The sequence below is a fragment of the Diplotaxodon limnothrissa genome, linkage group LG20 (genome assembly GCF_057381915.1).
Source record: "Diplotaxodon limnothrissa isolate DT_005_m linkage group LG20, D_limnothrissa_male_GT1.1, whole genome shotgun sequence".
In the NCBI taxonomy this organism is placed as follows: Eukaryota; Metazoa; Chordata; class Actinopteri; order Cichliformes; family Cichlidae; genus Diplotaxodon; species Diplotaxodon limnothrissa.
The window spans coordinates 25,586,186-25,609,079 of NC_140615.1; the positions used below are offsets into that span (position 1 = coordinate 25,586,186).

Sequence of the window (22,894 nt, forward strand, 5' to 3'; positions counted from 1 at the left end):
TCTGACTGGAAGCGCTAATTCGTCATTCGGCTTTTGTCAGACTAAAGTAACTGTTAAAACTGTTTGAAAAGCTCAGCTATACAACAAGGAGAGATTGAGAATTTCCTTTTAGTTCTCAGTTTATTTGATATTGACAAAAGTTAGTCAGTTTTGTCTGTTCTTCTGTAAAACAAACTAAGATTTATTTTTAGAATTAATATTTTGTTTCTAAGTGGAATTGACAATTTAGTCTGTTTTGTTTGTTCTATTTTGAAACTTAAACGCTTTAGTGGCTGCCTTTTGTGTAGTTTGCAATATTTGCCTTTATTTATCTGAAAAAGTCTCATGTTCCTTAACTCATTCACTGCCAGCCATTGGCAGTGAATGAGTTAAACCCATTGACTCATTCACTGCAATTGACGGCTATAGACATCAATGGCAGTGAATGAGTTAAGTACATCTACCCTGTTGAACTTATTATGGGAAATAAGTATTTAAATAAAAACAAGCTGCTGATTATTTCACATTTTACTTGTGAGCAACGGCACATTTAAATCTTACAAATATAGTTATTTGGCTCATATCGTGATAGATATCGTTATCGCCTGAAATGAAAAAAACATATCGTGATATGAAAAAATCTCATATCGCCCAGCTCTAATTCATAGGCTTAAAAAGTATTTTATTATTCTCTCAGCACACATACCAATCCATTTCTAAAATGTAATGTAGATTTAGTCCTGCAATGTGGGGTGAGAGGTCATGAAGCTTTTCACTGATTTACACAGACTACCATAAATTTTATTGCTAAAAAGTGAGCAGCAGCAAGAATTCAGTCACAAGTATTATAAGTCAGTATCAAGTTTGTGTGCAGCTCCCAGCAAAGCTGCAAGATCCAAACTGTGCTGGCAGAGATGCTTAATGCTTGAATTTCGAACCACATTTTACACATAAGCATATTAACAGTTTTGGGACACTTAACGAACGGAAGATTCTGGGACTTGTGGCCAAATTCACAAGCAAGAATTGCAAGCAGAAGGCTGCTGCCATTTGAGACTTTTCCAACTACATCAAAACACCAATTTGGTGAGATGGGATTATTTGGCTCTCAAGCCTTGTCCTCCATTTCTACTGCTTTGCTTCTTTGCTTTTACAGGGCTGAGGTATATGAAAAAAATCAAATTATGATAACCAAAAAATCTGTTCACATCCGTTTCAGACACAGGAAGAAGACAATAACCCTGATAATGTCCAAAGAAAGTCTTGCAGCTAAAAACTCAATTCAGATGTTTTAAGTGAAATTAATATTTGGTAATAGTTAAAAAAAAAAAAAAAAAAAAAAAAAAGAAGAAGTCCAAAATAGAAAATTAAGGATAAACGCTTTGATTTATCCAAATTCATACAGAACACATAAAAGTTTCATATAACCCATTTTCTGGGATGATTTACACACCGAGTGTGAAACAAACCTCATATACACACACACGTCTCTGCTTTGCAAGCACATACTGAAGTACACATATCCTGGGACTGTACAAAGACAAAGACTGGCACACATCTTCAGGCTGTGGCCCTCTGAATTTACTTCAGATTTGTAATGGGACATTTAGAGCAGAAGAGAAGCAGCCTGGGAGTGCAGACAGCAGAGAGTATAAGGAAAGAACAGACACAGCCTGGAAAATTGGTATCAAAAACACGGGACAGGCTCTGCCACAATTTTTCAACTTTTCTAGACTCTGTTAGGTTCTTGATACACCGCACTACAGAGGCAGGGGGAGAGACTGTTTGGATCCCATAGCGAGACATCCCTAAAGAGAGAAACTGCAGATAAGGAGTGTGTTTACCAGCAAGAGAAGCCCATCTACTCTCTGCATGCAAGCCATATTCCCTCAGCTTTGTTCACAGCAAATGATGGACTCACATTACAGTTTTAAATCAACCCACAACTTAACTCTGTCAGGAGAAACAAACCTATAAATCTCCAGCTATCGAAGTTCACACAGCCAGCAACTATCAACAGAAGAGTGTGACCTTGGACTGGACATAAAAATCTCATTACTTCCTCCACACTGCAATATCAAGAAACACCAATAACAGCCCTACCTCAGTTCCTCACTTACCCTGGCTAGCCTCATGATCCTTGGTTATTCATTTTCCTCACTCAAACTGAAAGACTTATGTAGGACAGTGTCTTCACCAAAGTATTTTCTGGCGCAATAAGACGATTTCCCCAAAAGGCACAAGCTTTTCTTTAAATTAGATAAGTATCAGGCAGATGCATCAACCTAAACAGATAAAAACAATAATAACAGATTTTTAAAAGCAGGTGGACATACCTGACCATTCTGGAGGCGTCACATTCAGATCTGAAAAACAAATGAGACACACGGTTTTAATGGTTTTTGTTAAACAGGTAGAAACAGGGATGCTGCAGTGCTTCAGTAGGACAGCAAAAGACAAGTGAAGTTACATAAAATGGCTCACTAACCACCAGGCTTTGATTCAGCAACTGCATTATTGCAGTAAAGTGCAGCTATCTGACACTGACAGGTGCTACACTTTTAAACAGATCAATCTGGTCTCCTGAGAAGTGGACACAATTTATATTCTAGATACAACTTTGGTGTGACATTTACAAAATATTCCACTGAATGTGTCAAAAATGTGTCTACTGAATCCAGTATCTTGTCCTTGAAGACAAAAAAAAAAAAAAAAAAACCCCAACCTTTTTATACTTTGGTGTTTAGATAGGCATGAAACTTTCATGATGGCCTGTGTAATAGAATAGACGACTCGTGGACAAGAAATGTGAAACTACAACTATTCTGGTTGTAACAGCCACAGTGCTGTAAAATACACAAATAAATAATCCAATTAAATACAAAATGCAGTAGTCACATGTTGATTCATTTAAGGGAATATGGATCAAAAAGGGAAAAAAGGGATGAAAAGCACACATCGTGGCTACAGTGGACACTTTCCATTGCTTGTAAGGCTCTTTATATGTTAGAACTTCTCTGTGGCTGGCTGACTGACCGAAAACAGCATAAGCAAGGGTGGCCCACATGTTAAAAAGTATGTGGTACAACCACATACTATAGTGAAAATAGTCATCTATGTCCACTGTGAGCGACCATCTTTGAACAGAGGCGGGGGTTTACGACACCAACTGCCTGCCATCTATAATCCAGTTTTGAGTTCCCTCCCCAGACGCCTTAACGCCCACTCACATCCTGGGCCATCTGACCTCAGGAAATCGCATGATAAGGTGGGGTCAGGTTTCACAATGAGCTCACCCAAAACCCTGGCTGATTGGGACCCACACCCGCTTTCACACCTTGGCTCATGTGATTAGAGGATCATCAGGGGGTCCTTTTGTCCCTCTTTGGGGGGGATACTCCCACTGGGTTTAAATATTTGACCTTAGAACTGAAGAAGCTTCTCGGATGAGAGGTGAAACGTCTTCAAGCAACTTAAAGAAGTCCAGACGCTTTTCTTTGCAAGCTCCTTTGCCTACGATGACCTGGATGACTGAGAACCTTCACAGACACTATAGTGAAAGCATAGTGGATCTCTCATGAGAGCCTTCCCATGAGCGGCTGGCCTACCAAAATCTCTACAAGAGCACATGAACGACTCATCCATGAGGCCACAATAGAACTGGAGCCCTCACTTGCCTAAGTTAAGTTCAGTGTTCATGATTCAACAATAAGAAAGAGACAGGACCAGAATGACATATCTGGCAGAAAACAAATAAACAAACAAAAAAAACCCCACAAAGTCTTGTCTCAGATTTCCCAAAAAAAAAAAAAAAAAAACATCTTCATGATGACTTGGAAGGTTTCATTTGAAGTAAAACTAACAGCATAAAATGAACATCATACCAACAATGGAACATGGTGGTGATGGTCTCCTGGAACCATGGATTTTCCTCTCTAGCAGAAAATCTTGGAGAATCTCCAACGAGCATGTCATGTCCAAAAGCTCAGGCTTACTTGTGTTATGACAATGTCCCAAACACACCAGCAAGTTCACATCTGATTGACCATGAAGAAAAAGAAAAAAGGTTTTGGATTGGTCTACTCAAAGTCGATGGACTAATGGACCATAAACAACCACACAAAGAAGAGTGTGGGCCGATATCCTTCCACAGTGATGTGAAAGACTTATTGCCAGTTGTTCCAAATGCTTGATTGCAGTTCTAGCTGCAAGCTTGGTCGGTCATACCTATGAACCTTTGACCCTGCCATTTCATAGGTTCTTTTAGAAATTGCCTTTAGTAAATAGCATTTTAAAAGCAAGTACAGTGCTATTCACACTACAGAAATAAAATGTAGTCTCTACTGTTAACCAAACCAAACAATGAGGGATTCATTTGTGAATAGACGGTATAGTTACTGGTACTGTACATACAAAGGCTTTTCTTAGAAGGGTTGTGCTGTTCATCCTTATTGTTGATGATTCTCTGCATAGTTCTTCATTGGTGATTGTTGTCCTCCTCATCATTCCAAGTCATTTTACTTGTTTGCTTGCCTGGGTGTTGGCCATGTACCATTCCTCTCATTTCAAATATCTATAGCTCACCTAAACATCTCCTTAAGACTGTCAGCAATTTTTCAGCAACGGCATCCAAAAATCTTAATTATTTCCATAAAGCACAGAAGAAACCTGATACCGTCTGCATTTTCATTAACGCAAATCCCATTTGGACTGTGGAAATAGGCTGAGGTAAGAATACAGCGGAGTCAATATAATGCAATGGTGGGATGAGATTCATTGACACACATTCTCCAGTCCAGATACAATTACTGGAGAAATTGATTGCTGTGTATACAATGCATCAGTGAAAAAAATGATCAGACAAAAACCATGCTTCACAAATCTTTGACTAAATGATATTTCCATCTTTTAAACAACTTCCCACTTTCTAACCCACCATCCTCAGAGGCGGCCACAGCACACAAGAAGTGGTCAGTACCCTGGACAGCTCCTCCAGCCTACAGATTGAATATGACTTCTACTACTACTAGTACTACTACTATTACTGTTACTACATTTGCAGAAATCCTGACTTGTGTGGTGAGGCATTCATTTTTATGGTCTTTCCTGCAAAACTGTCACCCTTGTACAGAAGACAAATGGACAGTCTGCTGCATCTTATACAGCTCCATGTATCATCAGTCATTTGTATTCATATGGAGCCTGACTTTCTGCCCCTGAGTCACTAACTTGTTGGCTATGGAAGGGCACTGGCAAAAAGGCTGCAAATGCAAGTGCTCATACAATTCTTAATTTAATATGGGAAACTGACAAGAAGCAGCTGCTCATTTACAAATCCAGCTGTTACAGAGCAACTAAAATTAGCATTCACAGAGTCATGTTTCTGATCACTTGGTGAATTTCATGTCTAAAAATCCAGTGCGTGCATCTCTATTGATCCCTTAAGGAAATATTTCCCTCTTTAACCGATGCTCACCATCCCCAGCAGTCAGTGCTCAGTGGGTTTTAGAATTGCCTGCAACAGCTGAAAAAACACATACGAGCTGTTAGAACGATTAAAAATGATCAAGTTACCTAAACAGTAAGCAGAAACTCACCATAAAGTTCTGTAACGGTTACAGTGACATGATAGAAGCACCAATTAAAGCCATTTTAAGGCTGTAAGTGACAGGTGCATCCATTTAAAGACATTCTTTTGCCTTAATTAGTCACAGCAGAGACAGGCAGAAAGAAGGTGAGAAAGAAAGCATGAAGTACACATCCTGCTGGCTAGGAATCAAACTGAGGACATGCTGCTGCTGCTGATATTTTCAGCAATGTACAATGAACTGTAAAAACTCTGATGGCTGCTTTACTGCGATTTGCAGGACCTGCCTCTTTGACTGAGTCATTAGAACTCAATCAGGAATTGTACCAACTAGATTTGAGCCAAATTAGATTTCCGAAATGGCTACGGAAAACAGCGAGTTGAGAAAAAGCGCCTTCAGAATGTAGGGTTATATGAGAAAAGAATATTAATGGATTATTAATTCACTCAGGTTCTCAAAGCTAATTTGGGTGGTAATGGAAATAAAAATGAAATCCACTTTTTATTGCCTTATTTAAGTGGAAACTATCATCTTAATGATGACAAATACATGAATGAAAGCAAGAATCCAAGTTGAGCTGTTTTTCTTCTGCATTGCGCTGAAACACCAGGCACTTTCAGGTGCATTCCCAAAGCCTTTTAAATAATGCATGAAATGCCAAATCCCATTGGAAGTATCATTCCACAGGAAGGCCTCCTCAAGCTGTGAGGGTGGTTTCTCCAATAGCGGCCTGCAGAGAAGTGAAATCTCAAGTGGTAGAATTAAGATTTCCACCCCACAACCAGTATTACATTTACTGCCATCTCAGTGGCTTCCACTTGCCCTTTACCTCACTGCATGTGTACGGTACATATTTAAGCCCTTTTTTTTCTCCTTTGGATCAGATACAGAGTCTGTTGCTGTGAGGACAGTCTGTTTCCTGTTGTGAGAGAGGAAATGATCAGGGAGGGCAGAGCGAGTGCAAAGAACGCTGACTCAGAGTTTATCAATCTGCGTTTCTGCAAGAGTAAGTGCAACTGGACACGGCTGCAGAAATGCATTAGTCTGCTCATTTAATCATATCTCCCTGCTTAGCATCAAATAAACTGGAACATCATCTACTGTGCAACACACAGACAAACACACCTTGCTTCCAACAAATTCCTGTTTTTACACTGTGTATGGCTTATTGTAGGTAAAACATTTTCTTCGCTTTCAGATACGTTACCATGTATTATTAAAGCTTGGGCACATTTTCCTATGCTGTTTTACTTTCCTCACCTCTTTCAGGAAAGACCTGTCCCAATGTAATTAGAAACCCATTATTTGTTTTTCACTGTAAAATATTCAGTAGGGTTAGGCCTCGAAGAAATAGCTTCTAGCACTTCATCACTTTTAATGTGGCAAAAAAAAAATAAAAAAAAAATAGCACTGGGCAATAAAGAAAAACATGTGCACCCATTTCCTTCCACTTATTTAGAAAATATCAGAAGCTACTGTAGTTATTTTTTTTTTTTTTTAAGGCATTTGATTGATGACATTGCAAATAAGACTACTGCACTGGAGACCATATTTAATACTGCATGCAAACAGTGCTGTACCACATATTTCTACTGCAATTCTCTTACTGTACTTTGTGTTCTATCGGCCTCAACATTTAAAATAAATAAATAAATACAATCAGGACACACAGACCCATCTTCACCTCTGACCTCTTCACCTCGCACTTGACAAGGCTAACAGCAGGAATGCCATTATGAACGTCGCAGTCCTTGACTGAACTGGATAGACCAAAGTTATTTCCAAAGTTACCTAAACAGTTAGTGGCTTTACTGAATAATATACTGTGGAATTCAGCAACAAGCATGGCAGTTATGAAATGCTTTAAGCTTCTGCGATCAAACTCCTTCAAGCCGTGATGAAAAATAATAAATCAAATCCAGAGTTGCACTCAATTTTCAAAACTTTCTACTGAAAGCAGAACAGGCCTTGTTGCAATTTCGTGGCTCTTGCCTCCATTCAGAACAATGCCATCAAATGATCAATGACTTGAACCTGCGGTCGGCTATAACAGCTCACTCACGCTGACAGGTCCCTCAGAGGAGGAACACCAAAGCTAGACGCTCTTGTGTACCTTTTCACATTTATTGTCAATATTTTATAAGATGTTTCCTTTTCAAAGAACACTGCAGTCAAGATGCATCATTTTAATGTTTGATGTAGATTTTACACTTGCTTCTCTGGTAAGATGCTTGTTTGTGTGTCTTTATTACTACTTCCCATTTTTTTTCCCCCCAGTCAAGTACATAAATTAAGGCCATTCATCAAGTCTTAGGCTCCTCAGTGCAATACACACTTCTTGTGTCCATATTACTGAGACCTAAATGATCTGTATTAATAAGCAGCTAATTAAAAGCACAAATGTGTCTTGCTAAGCAGATCTAATGAGTCCTCTCTGTAGTGGTTTGTTTCTCATGGTGCTGTCAAATTATGTATCTCTGAGGAGTTACTGGTGCATGACCCCCACAGGCTGTCAGCTCCTGCATAAAAGGAAAGTGGCAATTCTTCACAAACACACATTCGTACACACATACACACTTGTACAAGAAAACTGCACAAAGCCCCATTCTTCTTTTGCCCACTTTAAGTTCTCATCATCTACACTGGAGTACCAGTCAGAGTTTTCCCATCTGTGCTTAAGACTGTTTTTTTTTTTAGCTGCCCAAAAGGTTCAAGACACTCTTTGTAATTTTTTTGTTTTCACAATGAGCAAAAAGATTTTCAATGGGTTCTTTCAGGTAGTTTTTCTTTTCCAAGCAGCATTACTCTTGAAATATGTGCAGCATATGGTTTGACATCACCTTGCTAATTTAAGCAGTCTTCCTTGAATGTTGGTCAAGAATCAATAAGGCCTCACAGATATGCAAGTTGTCCATTTCATGTACAATAATGTTGCTGAGTGAAACTGGTTGTACAGAAGGTGATGCACTTTCACAGACAAGTCTGTCGCCTCCATTAAAACTATGACCGCGGCGATTAGCTAGCGAACAAAAGCAATCACAAGGAAGTGGTTTGTAAACTGGTTTGAGAAATTAAAGTTTATTCCCCTAGTGGTTGTGGACATCACTGACCCGTCTGTAGACCTGTGTTAACTAAGACTTCGCAAATCATTTTCTGAGCAACTGCCATCAACCTCTAGCAACCAATTGCAACCAGCTGTGGAATATTCACTTTTACTTTATGACAGGAGGTTGTCAGATGGTCGCAGATCATTTTCTAGCCCTATGAGACCGGGGCCTTATTCCTACATAGTTACCATGATTGTCAGACAGCCAAGTTAATCCCACCTGGTTAGTTAAATATCTGTAAAACATCAGAAGTAGTAAATAGGAGAGCAGTTTTCTGACTCTATAAACCGGCGGTCCCCAACCCCCGGGCCACGGACCGGTACCGGTCCGTGAGTCGTTTGGTACCGGGCCGCGAGAGTTGAGGCTCGGCTGTGAAATGTATGGTTTTCAGGGTTTTTAGTGTTATCGTTTTTATCGTTAACTCTGTTTTCCTGGGTCTTTTCATGTGTGTTATGATTAAATCTTTTTTTCGGTACCGGTACTGGTTTTATTTTGTTGCATTTATCCGCGACACTATAAAGGCCGGTCCGTGAAAATATTGTCGGGCATAAACCGGTCCGTGGTGCAAAGAAGGTTGGAGACCGCTGCTATAAACGCTTTCCTAATGACTTTAAGAATCGTTAGTCGTTAGCCAATGAGCATGCAGTTTAAAAAATAAAAAAAAAAACACCTGCTTTTCACATTCTTTTTTTTTTGGCTGCGCTGGAAATGCTCAAAATGGGACTTCAAATACCAACAGGTGACATTAGTAGCTATGTCCATCTTTTATACTGTGTATGAGAAAAAACTACATATGGCATGACAAAAAACTCTGCTTAAGAAAGAAAAAGCTCAGTGATGTCCCCATTTCAGACACTCTGCTGGATGTTCCCTGTGCTCCTTAGCTTTGTGGACAAAGTGTCCAAATTTTGTTTTGCAAGACCACGGGACAGTTGAGCTCTGGTCCAGAGGAGTAAGCGGACATAGTTTATGTTTCTTCGCATGGTAAAATTTTAAACTACATTATTTCTGGATGCAGCAACACATTTCCACAACAGGAAAATGTCTATTTTTAATAAAGTCATACCTAAGGGCCCAAATAGCAGGGCCATTCAATATTAGTTCTTTGTCCATTTCATCCAGAGATGTGGATTCTCTGCCTCTTTAAAGGGAATTCCCAAATTCTTTGCAATCTGACTTTAGTACTATATTGTCAAACACTTTGAACCAACAATATTTCACTTTTTCGCAGAAGACGATCCCTCAGGGAGTCTCTTTTTATAACTAATCATGTAAATACTTTAATTAAACTAACAATGTTGTCCCTGATTGCCGGCATCAGATTCAAAATAGCTCTCTATGCAATGTTCAAAATAACATAATCAGCATGTTTACCAGACATGGATTAACTGCAGTCCCAGACCAAATCTAACCAGTAAATTTAAAATTTAAAAAAAAAAACATTCAAAGAAAAGTTTATGATTACAACTAGGTATAATTCATGTCTGGGAAACTGAGCCGTAGGCTTTAAATGGTTTATAAATTAAAATTTAATTTTGTGTTTCTTCGTATATAAACAGCCTCTCAACTTTTTGGATGGTCGTGTTTCAAACATAAACACAATCAGCGAGATTACAATAGCATCTAAATAATATTAGACTTTTGTTTCCAGACATTTAAAGCTCTTGAGCATGTTAAAAAGGCGCACTGGTTTTTTCCTCCCACTTTGAATCCAAGTGGTCTTAAACACCTGACCTAACAAAGTGAGCTGGATACAGGGGGATCTCACTCTTACTCAGGCTGCATTCCTGAACATATTGCTCGGATTTGGGTGAGCCCTCAGAGTCTCTTGCAAAGTCTGAGGTTATAAAGAACAAGAGAAGAAGTGCACTCCATCTACAAGCATTTGAAATGCACATACCGCAAGCCAACACCTGAGTGGAAGCAATTGAACCTGTTAAACCAGCAAGTAACCATCAGCAAACTTAAATACACAAACCAGTTAAGTACTCGCAACAGAAAATTCAGCCCAGCCAGCTGTAACAAGGCCTGTGTTGACATCTATCCATGGTGACTAAGAAGAGTGTGTGTAAGCAGTAGCTCCTCATCTGTGTTTAACTGTTGACTCAGCCTCCACCTTGTCAGCTTTTCACGCACGCACACACACACACACACACACACACACACACACACACACACACACACACACACACACACCGCACTCCCACTTGGCAGAAAACTAGTGGCAGCATTTCAAACAGCTCTCCACAGGTACTATGCTACAAATTGCCTTCGATTCAGCTGCTGCATCAGCTGGTTTTGACAGCTGTGAGGCAGATAATTGGTTCAACTGAAGAAATAAAGAATGAACAGGCAACTATACTTTGGCCTTGTGGCCGCTACAAGTGTGCTGTTTCAGTGCTGATCACAGTTTGCAATAATAAAGAAAGCAAAAACATCAGGGAATAAACAGAGAAGAGAACATTTTATCATCCATAAATCTTCTTTAACACAAAACTGACAAAAATGAAAAAGATGAGACTCATTTAGTACATTTTGAGTAAACATAATATTGTAACTTTCTAGCAAAAAGCTGTTTTTGTCTCCATGAACAGTTTTTTGTTTGCTTTTTTCTGAAAATAACCAACTATGAGAACACAGAAAAAAAATCTTGTCATTGTAATGTGCTACTTGTGAATCGTGAGCTCAGTGCTCCATTACATCATATGCAGTATGGTACTATAATACGCACAATATCTAATTGTGAGTTTCTTCCTTTGTCTGCCAAATCCTACTACAGCATCAGGGGCTGAGCAACCAAACCTGGCCAATAAGTACATCTTGGGCCCCTGAAGGTTCTCATAGGTATCAGATATTATGATGTCATGCAATCACACAGCAACATGTTAAAATAACCCGTTTTTAGGTTTTATAACACCTCATGCAAGCACACTGTTCTTTTTTATTTCATCACAACAACATCTCATTTATTGCCACAAAACTTGAATTGCACATGATATATTATAACGTCATCACGTTGCCTAGCAACTGCCTAGCAATTGGCTAAAATGACCCATATATTTTTGCATTTCGGCACCTACAACACCATAAAAACAGCACTGTATCATTTTCATTTCACGGCCAACAGCAAGAATAGGCCAAACAATACTGTATCTGCAAAAGCTGTTCGGCGCTTTGAGAAAACAGCATGTGTTCTTTCTTTCCTACTCAGAGCAAGGTGAGACAATTGATATACCTCACTACTCATACACTACCATCAGCAGCGAGTTAGATTAAATTATTAAAAACACACCCCCCCCCCAAAAAAAGAGAAAAACACATGAGAAGTTGGGTTTATATGACTAACACTTTAACCATACGTGTTTACTTAAGCTTCGATGTCCATCAACACACCTTAGTCAGATCTATTGGTTTATCCCTGAAGTTCCCGATCATAAATCATTTAAGCGCAATGCAAACAAGCCACACAACTTGACTTTCAGGCATCCTTGTTTTCACTCATTTCATTCACTGAATCGACGCTCAGTCACAATCCAATCATTGTGGTTTCTGAAACGCATGTCAAATGGCGCCATACTATCCTTATCTAGTCCACTGACATCATTACTCTCAAATCCCACAGGAATTGATATCAAGACTTTACTTGCAAGTTAAATCCAGCTGAGTTTGGTGATTTAAACATAAACGGTTTTTTGGTGAAGGCTTTACTTGTAACCCCATGAGGTAACAGTGTTCATTATGGCCATAATTATCCTATCTTATGAGACAACTAGCAAGAACAAAGGACACAAAACAACTGTAACAGTGTCGTGATAGGCCTGATTGGGGGAACCAGAGGTCAGCAGTGCCTGGCTTCCTTCCAGCAAGACTGCAGTCACACTGAGGAGGGACAGTCTATTACACCTAAAGGCAGCCTGCAGTTGATTTTGAGTGCAAGTTTCAAATTCTCTTTGGCCATTGCCTGAAATTTATAGGTGGGTCTGGATGCAAATCATCCCTGTGTAGACATTAATCTAGTAGGGGCATTTCATTAGAGGGGGCTTTGCTGGAGAATGGGAGCCCATGTGCTCGTAAATTTGGTTTGGCACACTGATTGTTCAGCAGATCACCGGGTAAATGAGTGGACACCACCAGCCACAAGAAGCAGCTTTCTCCATTATGCTATTCTTTCCAGCCATGTGGTCCCAAAACACATGCTAAAGCCGTTACAGTGGCATGGGGTGAACTATTTATGAACCTGCCAATTTCCAGTCGACAAGCTCAACAGAGGGGGCTTAGGAAGGGCAACTAAGTTGTTCTTAGGCAGCAAATTACAGCAAAGAAGCCAAGACATAACATCTGTAACCCACACAGAAAGCAATACAAAACCACAGATGACAGTGAACAACAGTACTGACCAAAATCAGCTACCTGAAAGGACATTTATCAAGTACTTGAGTATCTATTGATTCAATTGACGACACATCTCACCTGGACGACCAACTGCTCCAAGCTGGTCAAGAAGGCTCACCAGCGCCTCTTCTTCTTGAGGACTCTGAGGAAGAACCACCTGTCCTCAGACATCCTGGTGAACTTCTATCGCTGCACCATCGAGAGCATCCTGACCAACTGTATAACAGTCTGGTACGGGAACTGCTCTGCCTCGGACCGGAAGGCGTTGCAGAGGGTCGTGAAAACTGCCCAGCGCATCGCCGGAGCACCACTTCCTGCCATAAAAGACATCTACAGGAAGCGGTGTCTGAAAAGGGCTGGGAAAATCATCAAAGACCCCAGTCACCCATCACATGGACTCTTCACCCTCCTGCCCTCTGGGAGGCGCCACAGGAGCCTCCGGACTAAGACCACCAGGTACCGGAACAGCTTCTTCCCCACAGCTGTCAGACTCCTGAACTCTGCCTCCTGACATCTGACCCACGTTAAACTCATGGACTGAACATACACACACCCACAATGGACAACTGTACCCTCAAACACAATAATAACATGGACTGAACCACCACTCACAACCACTAGCACTTTATATAGCCTCTGTAGAAACTATCTACACCCTCACTTATCTTAACTGCACTACTGTATAGCTCTGTGTAAATAATCATTCTGTACATTCGATAATCTTTAATCCTACAACTGTTTACAACTTGCATAGTTCCCATTTCTGTATAGCTGTATATCCCAGATTCTGTAAAGTTATTTATTTCATATTCTGTATAGTTTTTCATATTTATATCCTGTTCATATCCTGTACATAGCTTGTACTCACTACAGGCTGTACATACTTATAGTTATAGAATATTCACAACATACTTCATACCGTGTACATTATAACATACCATAATAGACCCATTTCTGTAATATACTCACATATCTATATTATTGCTAATATATATTGTAATATATCTATATCACTAAAGCACTTCTGGATGGATGCAAACTGCATTTCGTTGCCCTGTACCTGTGCATGTGCAATGACAATAAAGTTGAATTCTATTCTATTCTATTCTATTCTAATTCCTATGAGTACTAACAGGCTTGGTTCCAAGCACTAGATCTGCAATATAATGAGATAAATTAAATAATAAAAAAACCAAAGCTTTAGAAATTGAAATGCAAGTTCCTTATTTAGGTATGAATCTCACGGAGCAACTCACAATAGCTTACCACAAAGATATGTAGCGGTATCACAACACAACGCACAAAACAATTTGTCTATCTAAACCAGGGGTGCCCAATCCCGGTCCTCGAGAGCTACCGTCCTGCAGCTTTTAGATGCATCCTTGTTCCCACACACCCGAATCAAATGAATGGCTTGTTATCAGGCCTTTGCCAAACATGATGGCATGCTGAAGAGGTAATCAAACCATTTGATTCAGCTGTGTTGGAGTAGGGATGCATCTAAAAGCTGCAGGATAGTAGCTCCCGGGAGCTACTATCCTACAGTCCCAATCCCGAGGACTGGGATTGGGCAGCCCTGATCTAAACAGAAAAGAGAACGGAAAAAGAGAAAAAGGAAGAATTGTTCACTTATTGCTGTATTATGGTGTTTTGTGGATTATTATTATTATTTAAGTTCAATAAATGTGTCACTTGAGTTATTTACCTCTCTCATTCATTGTTTCTTATGCTCACGTTACCGTGTTTGATAAGTGCAACCAAGAGGAGTCATAAAATAGTGACTCTGGTTAGTCAAACTGTCTGGGACTCCATTTTTTACAAGATAGGAATGGTTCAGATTTTGTTGTTGAACATTTATTAAAGAAAAGCCAAATCTCAAATGCATTTTAAAAAGAAAATGAAATATCCAACTGCTTTAACTGTCAAACATTTGCTCCAAAGCACAGTTTACCAGCTGCTGAATATATGAAATGACAGTAAATGAATCTATAAAACATATACTGAAAATGCACTGCCTGCCTAAAAATGTTCTTCTTGTTCTCACAGCCCTACAGAAACTATGCAGTCTGTGTCTTGGCAAGTAACCAAGCCTAGCACTGCACATCATCAGCAACTCAAGAGCTTTGCTGCTCATTCACCAGCATTCAGAAGTCTTGTTCGAGCACTGGTGTTTGAAATAATTTCTTGTGTTATTGATTAATAATTGATCACTCAAGAGCACATATGCTTCTTTATGCTCTTCATTTTCAAAGACTGCCTGGAATTAAAAAAAAAAAAAAAATTTATTAACAAAGTCTTCTCCCACAGTCGCTGAACTCAAATCTCTAACATGACTCGGAATTTTCCACTGTTGTTTCAGTGCATAATTACATCAGATTTCCAAACATAGAATAACCAAAACATCTACATTCAAATATCTCTTTAATACACTTTGGAAAACTAAAAACTCAAAGGCTGAGTGAAAAAAAAAAAAAAAAAGAAGAGTTTCAGAAATGACATATCAGCTGTTTGTCATCTACAGTTGAAGTTATCACACCAGCAATCACATCAGCATCACAAATTTTGTTTACACTCGGTTGGCTATCTGGGCCTGGGACAAAGTCTGAATGCTAAATGTGGCCTGGCAGACGCATCCACCAGCTCAGAGATAAGAAATGAAAGTAATAGCAAACAGTATTCTACCCCCAAACCCCAGAGGACCTATTCGGATCACAGTGGATCCACTCTGATTAAAACAGCAGCTTCTACTGCATCACGCATGGAAAAACATTTTTTCGCAAACACTGAAAAGGTTTCATTAAAGGTTTAATTTGTGGCTGTAATTGTTTTAATCGCTTCTGAGACTGACCTGGGACACGTGGCCGAAAAGCTGCCACAGTCTCAACATAACTGCACATGTAACCACTTATCATTAATGCGTGCAGCGAAAACTTGCAACGCTGTCTTGAAATACTTGTAACTTAATTCCACTGTGAGTACAAGGAATACAAGAAACTATAGAGGGCTGTTAAAAACAAACTCCATTAGGAAAGAAACTATATGGTCAGCATAAATACTGTTGAACTAAAGGGCTGACAAGGCAGGCAACCATAGAGCCAGAAGTAACATAATATGTATGTGACTGTTAACTCTCACCTGAATGCCACACACCGACACTGACTGGGAATAATTCCTATTCTGTTAGTCTTTCTAAGCCACTATGTAGTCACCCAGGTGGACAAGTTTATAAAATAACAGGGTCTGTGCAAACTGGGAAGATTTTTTTTATATATACACCTTGGCAGTGGCTGTCCATCCTGAGAACCTGACTGACAACGTTACAAGAACCTTTTCTGTAGAGTTCACTGATAAATAGGTTGACTCTTCACCACAGGTTCCACTATCAGTTTCACATCATATTTCCTGCTCTCTCTGTGTTGTGTCCAAAAGAGGACAAAGAGAAAAAAAATGTAAAAACAACACAGAGGGAAAACCGTCTGTTTATAGCCAACCAGAGACACCAGTAAGCAAGGTAATGCGTCATTCAGTAGACTTTTTCCCCTTTTCTTTGACTTGTAGTCCCACAGCTGTTTTACAGTGGTTGTGTTTTTGTTTCTCTCTTCATGGCCCTCTTGAAGTGACTTACAGATGTCATCTTCAGCCAGCAACAATTGAACCTGCCAGCATAGCTCAGCGCTTCCCATATACAGTATGAACAAACATCACAGACTCTATTCAAGATCACTATCTAACAAGAAAAAGGCATGCTGGCTGCAGCAGACAATCAGGAACTAAAAACTATATTTTGACCTGTAATGAGAGCAAAATGAAGTAACACTAAATCCGCTACATATTGGTAGGGATGGGTATCCGGTGCCATAATGGTTCTGACATAAATGGTAGTAACCAGCGCACATTTCGGTGCTTTATTTCGGTGTTTTGTTTTTTTCCTGAGATGTCATACACTTTGGATTCTAGCCAATAATTTAACCTTTCCAAGGATAGTAGGTGGGCCCAGGTACGTACGTTCTCTTAGAGCAGAGCTACAGATTAAAAATGCCCAAGGCGAAGCGGTCAAAAGTCTGACTGTACTTCACAGCAAAAGATGCAAACTTAGCAGCCTGCAACAAGTGCTTCAAGCACATCTACTGCGGGTGTGGTAAATCTCCATTAGCGAGTTAGCGCGGATCGCCCCGTGCGTGGGGCTGGATGGTGCTTATCATTTTGCAGAAAAAAAAGAGACTGCTAAAAATAAAAACAAAAGAGGTTTTTGGACAAAGTTTGTGTTCTCCATTCTTTAAGCACCGATTCGAGCACTGTTTAAGCACCTGCACCGTATCAAAAGTACCGATTTGGCACCGGTATCGGATAAAACCTAAACGATACCCATCCCTACATATTGGTACATTTAGCAGGAAGAGTTAGAGGTAATGGCTTTAATCTCAAGAAAGAAATGAGCAAAACAATGTCATAATGCATCACGTGACCATGCCCCCAACCCCCACCATGCTTTTTCCCCCTTCCTAATAAAAAGTTTAACACACAGCATGAGCTCAGCAGTTACTTTTCTAGTCTCACAGGAACATATATCTATATCCAACATCTTTCCACAGCATGGTGAATCACACACCACATGTAAATTGGGGAAAAGACAACATTATAAATCCCAGTCAACTAATTACATCCAGTTTTCTGAAATTTTGCATTTAAAATATGCAATTGAGCCCTTATCTGGTTAAATATGTGTTAACTACACTTGTTTAAGAACAAATAACAACAAATCTAATATATTAAAGTCAACATTTTACACAGAGGGGATTCTGGAAATCTCTGGTTCACTCCATGAATAAAACCATTGCTAGGTTTTTACAGTGTTGGCTGTAAGTGTTCAGATTAATATTTTGGACTCACAGAAAATTACTATTAAATATTTTTAAGAAACTGACTTCATGCAGCTCTAATCATATAAATTCCATTCCCCAAGTACTTAAATCAACACGATTTTTCTGTGATGGAAGTTGCATGACATTTTATGCTTAAATAGGCAAATGAAGTGCCAGTTTTTCAAGTATCCATTCATTTGAATAACTGTCTAATACATAACACCTATAGTGACATTTTCTTCCAGTTAGTCTGAAACGTACAGAGACAAACTGTCAACATTTACCAGTGCATGACAAAAACATGTTGTTGCCTGTAATGCTTCGCAATCAATTTTAAAAAAGTAAAAACAATGATGCACATGGGGCTGGGTGGAGTTTTACAAAGGTAGTGATCATAATCTTAAAAAAAAAAAAGTTTATCTCTACCATTGAATTTCAGGCTTTGCCTTCCTGAGAAAGACAAAACTCAACGAAACCACTCGTTGTCTTCGTGACAAAAAAAAGGTGATCAGACAGTCATATTAAATTACTATAGAGAAATGTTTAAAAACGTTGCTTTTGGTTAAATAAAAGCAATTTTTAAAAAAAGGTATTAATTAGTGAGACTTAGATGTAGTCAGATTTTTGACATCTTCAAACAAAAACCAGGCAGACTGTTATTCTAAGTTAAAATAAGCATCTCTTGGAGTTTATATCCAGTATATAGTCATGAGTTGGTGCTCTAGTTAGTTCATGCTTAATATTCTCCTTTATTTCCAAGAAATAAAGGAGAATATCAGAGGGTCAATCTATTCCTCAAGAGGAGACTTTTCACACAGACAACTGGCCTAGTTTTGGGAATTACTTGTTTTTCTGGTAAGGTATTCGCTTTCCTTTTTACTGTACTTTTAATGCTAGTCACTTCCTCATTACGTAACCGGAATGACAACTACCACAGTAAGAGGAAAGAGGACATGCCTGACACAGCAAAGAAAGCTTTGTCTACATTCCCGGCATAATGTAAAAAAGAAAAAAAAGGACAAAAGACTGCGTTGACATGGGGGTGGGGCGGGGGCATGCTTTGCCTCATCCGAAGGATGATTTTCAGGACAAAGAGCCAAAAGGTCTGACGTGCGTGTGTTTAAACAACATTATCATCTGCTGTTTGCAGATAATTTTGATATTCGGGCATGTGATGTTTGATTTGCACTGAAGTGTTTTAAAAGCTCATTGTGATCACAGGGGGCATCAGCATGCATGTTTCTGAGATAGGAGGCAGCTCCTCCTGAAGAAAGAAACGAGTGGAAATGTTGTGTGCCTAGAATGGGGGTAATCATACAAGTCTTACAGCTGCCTTTCATCGGCCAGTATTTGTTGTGACTCAATGACAAGCGCTGGGTGGTAAAAATAGAAAAGGAAACTGCAGATACAAGTAGCAAAATGAGCGCTCTCTGCTGAGCAGCCCAGAAGGATTTTTGATGGAAAATGAGCTTCTTAGATGTGTCAAAAGATGGGAATATTAGTACAATAATTGGTGACATATACAAAAAAACCCAAAAAAAACCAAAAACCAACCCATTACAAATTAGATGTTAGTTTTGCATGGCTAGGATTAATGTGCTAAACTAAAAGCCATCTAAATACTTTGTGTTAACAAGCATGTCAACATCCTAATTTTCTATAAACAAAGTACAGGTAAGGCTGACCGCAATCTTAATATTTTGCAGGTAAATTTTTGAAAAAGTAGATACCTTTTGGTAGATCTTTGATCAATTTAAAAACAAAAAAAACAAAAACAATATGCGTGTATACATACCATAACTGTGGCTCATCTAACCTACAGACAAGGACTGCTGTCTCTTGGCATGGGTAATACCAAAGCACCAAGTGGTATCAGCACATCTCCTAGCCTTACGAAAGCTGCTCACTCCTTATGGAGGTATGCACAGATATGGCGAAACAGGAGAACACTCCCAAAGTGGGAATTCCTCAGAGAAACAAGTTACTCAGTAGAAATATATGGGCCTATTTTTCTTGCCGACTGTTACCACTGTCCCTGACCTTGTAACACGGGGGGAAGCATGACTAGACAGTTTAATTTCCAAGCATATGCTATTTAAATCCCATCTTCTCTTTGCTAAAATGACCTTTGCAGATCTTAGAATTAGTCTTGCTTAAGGCATCTGCATTCCTTAAATTACTCACTGCACTTAAGTGGCATTTTTAATCCTGCATCCTCCATAAACCCCACTTTACATTATTAACAGCTGCCATATTTTATCAAGTTCACTGGGTTAATCAGGGGCTCCTCTGTAACCTTTGTGCCAGTCTACCACAACTGGACTCAAATAGTGTTCAGACACTGACAGTACAGAATGAGATGGTGACAGGCTTTTTCCCAGCGAAATCAGCTAGAATACCCACGTGAGATTTATAGATGGGGCTCACTAAAGGTCACTGTTACAATGTCCCAATCTCATGAGTCTGGCTTTATCAGCTGGCAAAGACATACAGTCCATGAGTCATCAGTATTGATTTGCTGCCAGTGATCTTCATGACACTAACATGCCCCTGGAGATGAAGGTCAAGCACAATCACATGATCCTGCAGAGCGTCAAAACTGAGTTAAACGTCTGCAAGCATTTTGGAGATACAGCCAACAGGGAGTGAAATTCAACACAGAAATGGTACAGGGAGGGTAAGACAGACTGCTAATACAAATGCCCCACAACTATCCTACCTCCTCTGCTCTGCCTGGGGCTTAACCCTTTGGGTCTGTCCTAAACTATTATTGCATAACAGATTCATCCAAAGTAGCATATGTGTGATGTTTCCCAAAGACTGCAACTACTGGTTTCTCATATCAAGGATATTTGGAGGATACGTGTTTGTCTACGCACATGAAACCCTCCTTCAAGTGATCTTTTAAATGAGTTCAAACGATATTCTGCAAGTTTAAAACTCTAATTTTTAATCCAAAAGAACCAGAAAAGGGGGTTTTCTCAAGTGCACAGAACCACGATCATGTTTGTGTACAGCATGTTATCTGCACTAGATCTGCAGACCTCTGAGTGTGTAACTGACAATTGCTGTGCAATTTTTAAGATTTATCTGCTGTTTATTTGACCAACAGACACATAACGATGATGGCTAGTATGGTCACCAACCCATCAGCAACGTTAATAAAAGGAGACCGTTGATTCCCAAAGCAGCAGCTCCGTGTAACTGTGTGCCATGAATGTGGCTCCGCGCACTTTGGCTCTCGTTTAGCATTAATTACTTCACTCACATTTAGAACTTTTTTAAAGACTAAATGAGCAAACGCAGCTCTACGGCATTAATTTAACTTTGACAGAAACAACATAAGATGCCGTTGTGACTTACTTTTCCTGCGTGGCGTGCTCCTTTATGGCTCCCAGCGTGGAGAGGCTGTTGCTGCCCTGCAGCAGCCTGCAGGTTGCCAGGTGCCGCTGGTACTGCTCCTTCAGACAGGCGTTCTCCGAGCATAAGCCGGACACTTGCTGCTCCAGTTCCTCTATCCTCCCCCTCTGCCTCTCCAGCAACTCCTGCTGCGTCTCGATTATTTTATTAAGCTCCTTCAAATATTCCGCAGCCCTAGTAGGGTTCTCCGTTGGGCTTTCCATGTCGCTCCAACTGCCGTTTTTCTCCTGCGTTCCCTGTCGTAGCGCAGAAGCCGGGGAGATGGTCCTCTATAGTCCAGGCTCGGGTTTAGGCGCAACAATTCAGTGCGTTGCGCCTTTTACGCCTTGTCATTGTTTTGTTTTGTTTTTTTTAACAAACAAAAAAAACAAAAAAACGATGAGGGTGATAATAATCCGAATCAGAAATACTCCCGGCTACACGCGTTTCCAAGTCCCACTGCCACGAAACTAGAAACTACTCACATATCAAGGCTGGGAATGTCAAGCAGGCTTCAACATATCATTCACCCGCATGTGACAGACTTCACCGTGAGGATCCCGGCTGGCTCTCTAAAGTGTGCTCATTCCCCTGTTGGCAACGCGGTATGACATTTTCTATTAGGTCCCTCTCGCTCCATGCCGTTCCCGTGACTTTTCGTAAACAGACGCTTGGCTGACGGAGTGGGCGGGGTTTTCAAGTTTTATGAATCTACCGCTCGCAGGCAGCTGTAATTACTTTTGGCCTAATGCAGGGGGGTAAATGACTGTTGAGTTTGTCAGGAGCTTAATTTTTCCCACCCTTTTCCATTTCAGCGGATCTATTTCCTGTGCACGTCCTCTTCTCTTCTCCAGGCAGGCAGACAACACACGCATCGTCTGTTCTCTCCGACAAGGATTCATATTGCAAAGAGCCGCACGCATTTTGATCAATTTTTGATTAGGCAGAACTTTGTTGCGACTGTGTTTTGCGCTGTAACACAGTCTGGTAGACACAGAGTGCTGCTGCGTCTTCCCTGCAGAGTTGTTTACTATGCTGTTTGTGTATTGCCATTTTCTCCAGCAGGCTATATTCCCCTCTAATGAAATGATCGCGTTAGCAACTGCGGTCAAGTGAGCCCTCACTTACGAAGTCGCAGTCAAGCTAGCCGCCCCGCCAGCCGCACCTAAAATGTTGTTGCACTACTCTTACGCATATTACGGTATAGGTGCCGACTGGCTTAGAAACGCAGTGTTTTCTGTCCTGACACTATTTTACTTCACAATCCACTCCCAGTTTTGGTTAATCTCCACTTTCACCCCTGTGATCCACAGCCCAAATTACTGTATGATTCAGAGAAAATTAACAATAAAATTTACCCAATTTACTCAACTATACTTTTAATGTCCTCATCTTTGAGCTCAGATTACAGGAAAACTGAAAGAGGTGACGCAGATATCTCACTGGATTCTGACTCTGGGTGACCCCCACTCTGCACCCTGTGATCCACAGCCAAAATTACTGTACAGTTTTTGAGAAAATTGATAGTAAAATCTTCCCATTTTGCTTTACTGTACTCTACATATTG

The 22,894-nt window shown here is 40.0% G+C and overlaps 1 protein-coding gene across 2 annotated transcripts in view; it reads right to left on the reverse strand.

Annotated features, from left to right (window-relative positions):
- The window catches only part of LOC146611011 (IQ motif and SEC7 domain-containing protein 1-like), a 98,389-nt gene extending 76,447 nt beyond the window's left edge, over window positions 1-21,942 (reverse strand). For both annotated transcript variants that reach the window (XM_085344376.1, XM_085344378.1), the window contains exons 1-2: window positions 21,292-21,942; window positions 2,316-2,345 (exon numbers count right to left, since the gene is read on the reverse strand). In XM_085344376.1, coding sequence (XP_085200502.1) covers window positions 2,316-2,345; window positions 21,292-21,551 — 290 coding nt within the window. In that variant the 5' untranslated portion in view covers window positions 21,552-21,942. The remainder of the gene's footprint in view (window positions 1-2,315; window positions 2,346-21,291) is intronic.
- Between the last annotated feature and the right edge of the window lie 952 nt (window positions 21,943-22,894).